The 7920-nt window shown below is 33.8% G+C and overlaps 1 protein-coding gene across 5 annotated transcripts in view; it reads left to right on the top strand.

Annotated features, from left to right (window-relative positions):
* Fam49b (family with sequence similarity 49, member B) overlaps window positions 1-7920 on the top strand; it is a 152400-nt gene that overhangs the window by 122523 nt on the left and 21957 nt on the right. For 3 of the 5 annotated variants that reach the window (XM_005397991.2, XM_013521326.1, XM_013521325.1), the window contains one exon: window positions 2289-2371. In XM_005397991.2, coding sequence (XP_005398048.1) covers window positions 2299-2371 — 73 coding nt within the window. In that variant the 5' untranslated portion in view covers window positions 2289-2298. Of the gene's footprint in view, window positions 1-1300; window positions 1384-2288; window positions 2372-7920 lie in introns of those variants that run through there. The other 2 variants (XM_005397992.2, XM_005397993.2) reach the window with 2 other exon arrangements.

Here is a 7920-nt window from a genome sequence, read left to right as displayed (position 1 = left end):
AAAAAAAAAAAAAAAAAAAGATAATCACAGTAAAATATTAAATACTTCCCTCAGCCAATCCACTGAATTATCTGTTAATCCACTTATGCAAAACATTGTACAATTTCAGAACATGAAAATGTTTTAAGAACAGATATTTGTTACACAGAGGACCATTCAGCATTTATCAGACTTGTGAATAAATGAGATTCCTTTCACATTTTATGAGAAATGTGTTCCATCCGTCTGACTTCAGTCTGTAAACAAAACTGATTGTCTTATGTATGTATCTGGGAAACTGACAAGAACACAAGCCATTTCTGGGACCAGGTGGGGGAGGGATGGGCCGTGCAGGAGATCCCCCCAGGGTTAGTTCCTTTCAGACTTCTTATAATGGAGGTGAATGACAGGCCGTCTTTATTAATACGAATATTACTGCTTTGATATTTTGTTGTATAAATATGCTGGCAGCTCAGTCTTGGAGAGTAAGTATTGCAGGTGGAGGGAGGGAACGTGTGGGCAGCCTCAATATTATAGTTTGCCTTCCCTGTTGTCACTGCAGCTCCCAGGTTTGAACCTGGTTTCCTGAGTTCCTGTGACACCACCTCCCATCGCAGAATTACAGCAAATTCTTGGAAAGATTTATGCTGATGCCTTACTGCTTTTTTCTCTTCTGTAAACTTAGTGGTAATTTCCTTGTGTACTTGTTTAAGGCACATACCATGTGTAGTTGTGTATAGTTGCTATTTAGTGAAAGAATTAAATAATAAAAGTTTGATTAAATAGAAAATATAAGAAATATTGAGACTTGTGTGGTAATTTTTAAATGGATCATTATTGAATAAATTCTTTCAGTCTAATGGTTAAATGTGGTTTGAATACTATCTTCTTTGTGTTCCTAGTAGGATTTGATTCAGCAAGAAGGAAAGTGTCCCTATTAATTTAAAAATAATGGTTTCTATATCTGCTTAACTGAAAAATCTAGTTTTGGTGTTAATTTTAATTGAGGATATATACCTTTACAATTTTAAGGAACAACATTAATGTAGCTGTTACTCAAATGTGAATATTGCAAGTTATATGTAAAAATATAACCTTTTTTTCTCATCTTACTTTATGTAATTTTTTTTGATATGTGGATATGAGGAGTAGGAGCTATAAATTCAGGCAAATGTGCTTTTGTTGTTCCAAATTTTTATTGCCAGAAGCATATAAACGTGCACCTGTTGGTAATTATGAGCAAGCCAGCCTTTGCCGAATCCCAGGCCTCTGCATAAAATTTTTTACTGGAACTAAATGATGTTGCCATTTTTATTTTTAGGTTTGCTGGCATGGGTAATCTCATTAAGGTGCTAACCAGGGACATAGACCACAATGCAGCACATTTTTTCTTGGACTTTGAAAGTAAGTCTCTTTAGCCCTTCACAGCTGGTGCATAATGGTAAAGGTGAAGGATTAATTATATTCACACCACGGTGAAGGCCAGCCAGAGTAATTGTTGATTAAACATGGGGATCAAATAAAGGTTGCATGATTTTTTTCTTAATCGTAGGCAAACATCACCATCATATGTATAATTCTTTTTTTTTTCATTTGCTAAAATCATGTTGAGTCTGTAGCCAGTGCTGTCCTTTCATTAGTCCATGAAGCAAGTAGCCTTATGATGAACATTCTAATAGTATGCTTTAGTGACTCTGCCAAACAGTCTGTTTGCTTATAATCCTATAATTTAAAAAAAACAGTTGTGCTGCATGTCTGAAACCAACACTTTAAATAACCTTCACAAATTACTGATGATCCAAATTTGGTTAAAGATATATACTCTGTTTAATTGCATACAGGAAGTAAGTTCTATATTCTGCTATTTTAAAAGGAGATGCAAAGGTGAGCTTTGGCCAAACCGCTTAATATTTGGCTTTGAAAAACGTTTCAGTGCTATATTAACAAAATCAAATGTGAATAATTCTTGATCAGAATTTCTTTTTCAGAATACTAGCACTATTGGAATACTTAAAGAATTTTTCATTATAAGGCCATTAATGAAACTTGGGAGGATTTTGAGAAGAATTAGAGCAACAGTTGTGCCATTGTATAGAGGAAAAACCATATTTCACCTCTAGGTCCTACATATCAACACCTTGAGAACCCGGTTTGCTGTCTGCCAGAGCACAGTCTGGGTAACCCGAAGGATGAATTCATGGCCTAATGAATATTTTCCCTGTTACTTTTTTTTTTTTTTTTTTAAATAAATTTCAGATGTTCTTTTTTATAAAGGGATATTTTCTCTTTTCTCATTCTTGTCTTGACAGGTACCTTAACATGGGGAATCTTCTTAAAGTTTTGACATGCACAGACCTTGAACAGGGGCCAAATTTTTTCCTTGATTTTGAAAGTGAGAAGATGATTTTATATCTATTTCTCTTTGCCTGCAGTAGACTGCGTCTGTCTTGCACTAAATGAATGTTTTCACTTCGCCATCTTTTTAACTGCTTTGCATGACTGAGCTATGAATTGTTTGAGTGAAATTTCTGGTGCCTTCTAGAACTGGAAGTCATATTTTATAGATGAAATTATGATGATATGATGTCTGAATTTTTATAAGAGATTTTATATCTCTTAATTGGAGATTATGGTCTAATTTGATATCTACTCTAGTGAAAACATCTCAATGAAAAATTTTGGCAGAAAGGAAAATATTACTTCAAGATTTATTATTAGAAGTATTTAGGAAAAATTGTATGGCAGTTGAGAAAAAAGTGATTGTGTTCCTATTACTCTCTATGCACATACAAGTATTTTTAAACAAATCTGTTCGTGAAGGCCATTCAGAGCTCAGTACTTTGGGCATAATATTAAAAGGTAAGTGTGAACCTAAATTACTTAGTTTTTGCAGATAATTTAAAAGTTAAAATTGACTTTATGTGTTTATTTCAGGAATTCATTTTTTTCTAACTCTAAATAAAAAGAAAAATAATAGGTTCACAGACCTTTAAGTAATTTGCCTTCTGTTTGTTTCATGTTGCATGACCTATTGTAATATGGTCTGAGAGCGGCAGGTAAGTGTCATTGACCTCGATGCATGCTGCAGAGCTCTTGCTTTTTGGCTGTCTGTATCGCTTTAGCTTGTCTGGTTGTCAAATTGAGAAAAATGATATTAAATTGGTGTTTTAGTGCGAATGTTGCTATTTTAACTGATTATCAGAAAATTGTTAGGAAAGGGTGAAGAGATAGCTTTTAGGATTTTAATCATGTGACTCTCCTTACATTTTTACCTGAGGTTAAAGCATTTGAACAGATTTTTAAGTACTTAAAATTTAAGGCTTTTCTTATTTTAGAAAGGAAAAAAAAGCAAACCATCTCTCTTAAAATAAGCCCCAGCTATCATTGTCTTTCCCACCAACCTCAGTTTAGTTTTTATAATTTTATACAAGTCATTGTTTTATGAATCATGTATATATATTTTTTCTTTAACCGGAACACTTCAATTTGTATGGCCTATCTCCTTTTTTAGAATACTTCGTGGTCTCTGATGTTTTTCTACTTTTACTACATTTCTATAGATGATCTGTTACAGTTGAGTACTGTGTGCAGGCTGGTAAAGAGTAGTAATATCATTATCAGGACCATATTAAATTGTTGGACTGGGGGGATGGTATTAAATAAATATTAGTTTTCTTGACCCTTCTCAACAATTTAACAGTGCTGTTTTTAAGTGCATGTTTAGCATGAATTTTAATCAGCTTGGGGATGTTGAGCAGATTGCTGACTTGAAGATTCTTCTTTCAGATGAGGCAACTTACCTTAAAAGCTGTATTTTAGTTTATTTGCATCTGTTTCAAACTTGGTCTTGTATATTTTTCTTCTTTTCTGTCTCCTTTTTCTTCTTCATCCCAAATTTCTTACATTTGCATAATCTTGGCTCTGATATAGTCAAGATCTTGTTCAAGACTTGGCACTTGATCTTTTTGTAAACCCACCATTGTATGTGGTCAAGTGGGAAACAGGAGTTAAATGTAGTGTTTGAAAGGTTATTTGGTCCTGATTTTCCAGTGTTTGGGGGTTTGGATTGTTACCCTTAAAATTTGACTTAGTGGCAGGAGGAGGTTGAAATTGCTGACAAGATTAATAATATTGTAGAATTACATATAAGGTGTTAACTGCTTAAAGGCAGATACAAATTTTTTTGTTGTTGTTTTTTCTTTTTTGAGATAGGGTCTTGCTACATATTTCAGACTTGCTTTGAACTCACCATGCAGCCCAGACTGGCTTCAAACTCAGGACAATCCTGCTTCTGTCTCCCAAGTGCTGAGATTACAGGCGTGCACCATCAGGCCTGTCTGTTGTTTTTTGAGACAGGTTTTCACTATGTAATTCATACTAGCCTTTAATTTCACTGTGTAACCCAGGCTGGCCTCAAACTTGCGCTGATCCCCCGCCTTAGCCTTCTGAGTGCTGGGATTACAGGGGTGCGCTGCCAAGCCCGGCATAAATTTTAAAATGACTTTTTGTCTCTATCAGCCAGTATAGAACTTTTGGTTTGACCTTCCTAGTATACTCTAAATGAAATTTAGTGAAGACATTATATAACAGACCAGAGCTTGCTTCCATTGTAATGATGGTGTTTTCTTAATTTTTTCTTTTACCCATTTGCGTATTTTTCTTCTTTTTGGAAATATGCATTTGTGAAATCTTACCTTATTGTTAGGCTATTGTGGAAATTTTGGCCCATCAGGTAGTCCTCTCTTAACTGTTTTATGTCAGACTCAGAATTGCCAGAACAATTGATTTGCCAGTTCCGGATCATTATGTCAAATAAAGCTAAATTCTTTTTATTAAATACAGTAGTTAATACTTATTTCTAGATTTGAAGTATTGTGCAGGTCACCAGCATAATTTTTTAGTTATAACCATTATTGTAATTGGTTAAATTTAGCCCAGTATGTCTACATGATTGGGCAATATAGAAATAATTCTTTGGAGATATTCCTGGTTTTTTTGCATCAGGTTGTATTCAAATTCAGTATTCCAGTGCGTTTGAAATATGATTTGATATACTTTATGGTTTACAAAATGATGACTGTCTTTTAAAGAAAGTCGTTACTCCATAGACCTATTTTGGTTTTACATCAGCTTAATATACATTTGTAGTTTGCAAAGGTAATGAGACACAGTCCCTGCTAGGGGGAGCTCTTGGATATGGAAATACAGACCCATAATTTTACTTACGTAATTTACATTCAGAAATAATGATCCGAAGGTACTAACTGAAGAGTGAATAGATTGGGCATCATCATGGAAAACTTTTCTGATGGTGATGTTCAAATTGGAGGGCAAATTAGAGTATTTCAAGCTTATTTAGAGGAGGACACTGGAAAGAACCCCCACCTTCTTCAGGCATGAAATGTCATTTCAGGTTTTGTGATAAAATGTCCTTTAGGGACAGGGATTCCCTCAATTACATCTGTACATAGGGGATAAGGTTTTACTTTAATTTTATTTAATAATGGTTCAGTTAAGATGGAAGCCCAGAATTGTTCCAATAAAATTTGGCAGCAGTTATGCTGCTGTTGAAAAACACTGAATGGGAGCCTGTGTAGTCTAATAGCCTTTCCTTCGTCCTGGAATATCCTACTGTTTAAGAACAACATTGTTAACTCATGGTTTATTTTAATGAAGGCTTTAGTTTGGATAACTACTGCATCTAACTCACTCACTAAATTCTGGTTCATAGGAGAAGAGGACTTTGTTTTTGTGTCCCTTCTCAGCTTTAGCAAAATGCTTTCTAAATGATGGAAGTTCAGTATTTTCTAAAGTTGACTTACGTATATTAAGATAGATCAAAATAGAGTAATAGAGGTGATCATTTATAAAACGTTGAAATCTGCCTTCTCTGATTCTTTGTTAAACAGTGCCTTTACACTGACTTCTACACTTCTTCTTTATGTCTTTTTGTGTTGCCTGTTTCCTACCTTCATTTAAGAATACTGGTACACACTCTTTAGTCAAACTTTAAAAAAAATTTATCTCTTTCATACTTTCAATCACTTTTGCCCTATATATACTTGGAAATAACTTTATTCTGGTGGCATTAAATTTTTTAAAAATAAATTATGTAGGATTATATTGTTTAGAGATCACAGTGCCCAATAGCTTCCTTCAGTCATGCTAGAGGCTTAGGTGTGTGCTTTCTCATTCATTCAGAATGTATTTATTATAGAAAATTCACCAGATACTGAGTTTATATACTATACCAATAGTATGTTATGCATTTTGGCCCCTGCCTTTATGAAACTTACTGAGATAGATCACAAATATGTATTGAAGGAATGAAAGATTAAAGCAGGAAAACATCTTATTATAATTATTACTATTATTGTTTTCTGAAACAGGATCTTACTATGTAGTACAGGCTGGCCTTAAACTTATGTAGTCTCTGTTCTCGAACTCAGGGCAATCCTCTAGCTTCAACCTCCTGAGTACTGGGATTATAGATGTGGACCACCAGGCCAGGTTATAATTATTTTTATATTAATTTAATTTTTATTTTTTTCTTTCATGGCTAGTTTCTTAATTTTTTATTGCAATAACTTTGATTTTTAACATTTATTTTGAATAATTCTCCTGTGTTCTACCCTGTAGGAAATGAATGTGAAGTTATTAAAACATGTAATTTTAGCTTCAAACACTAAGAGCAACTGAAATGTGCTGTAACATCCTTGAACAGCTTTTAAATTTAAGCCTAAGTAAAACATAGTAAATAATATTATTTTGGAATTTTCTTAGCAGGCTAAGTAGTACTTTTTTCTTGAAATAATAAAGCTATTTCTTGCTCCAAAGAATCAAAGTGACAAGTCTTGGTTACATTATATTATATACCAATTTTTGAAAATAAAAAAAAAAAACCAACTTTATTTTACAATCTTTTTCTTTCCCTGGTATTTTAGCCTTTGCATGTCTCGCTTTCATTGAATTAGTGCTTACTTGTCTGCTATTTTCTGTTTGTCTTCATTTCTACAGCAGTCTTCAGCAGCTTTCAAAATTATAAATGTGACTTTCCTGTGGCAGTTTAAAAAATGTTCAATCAGTGTGGTGCTGGGTGTTTTTTCCACCCTTAAGGGAAACTTCAATCTTCTCCTTTAATTTTAAATTTCTTGGTACTTATTAAGCCTTTACTAGCTATTAACTACTCACAAGGTCTATTTAAGTCTACTTGATAATGTTTCTTTTATATGTGAGTCTCAGCGTCATTTTTGTGTTAACAGCTAGTCACCATACCAGAAATACATATTTTAATATTTTCAGACTTCACAAATGCCTCTGATACATAATTGGTAAATTATTGTCCTTTGTCATGAATTCCCACTTCATGAATTCAAACTATAATATGTGTCTATTATTGATGTTATGTCTGTAGTTCCACAATTCCATATGGAAGAGTATAAAACTGTCACTTGTGCATGTAAAAAGCATTTTTCTCTGCTGCATCTGGTGTAAGTATAAAAGTTATGGGTGTGCTTATTTTTGGGTGTCTAACTCTACCATGGGAAAATATGGTCTGGCTAGAACGTGAAAAAAGTATTACTGTTCAATGACAGGCTGGCTTTTTAGAACCCAGTCATTTAGCTGCAGTATCAGCATTTTCCCCAAGTCACGCCCTTGTAGCTTTGAACACAGTCCTCTAATCTTCCATGTGACTCTTTGTGTAATTATTTTGTTACAGTATTTTTAACGTAAAATATTTTCTGAAAAGAAATTTGGAAAATAATGAAACATTGATAAACACAAATTTTTAAAGTTGGCTTTGCACGTGATTGTTACTTTATTAGTGTTATAGGACTGCTTTATGTATGTTGAATTTTCGGCTGGGGATTTAGCTCAGCGGCAAAAGCGCCTGCCTGGCAAGCGCAAAGTCCTGAGTTCGGTTCCCGGTACCGGAGAAAC

This window comes from Chinchilla lanigera, unplaced genomic scaffold, assembly GCF_000276665.1.
Source record: "Chinchilla lanigera isolate Chin_1 unplaced genomic scaffold, ChiLan1.0 scaffold00060, whole genome shotgun sequence".
In the NCBI taxonomy this organism is placed as follows: Eukaryota; Metazoa; Chordata; class Mammalia; order Rodentia; family Chinchillidae; genus Chinchilla; species Chinchilla lanigera.
This window is presented reverse-complemented; position numbering and strand designations above follow the sequence as displayed.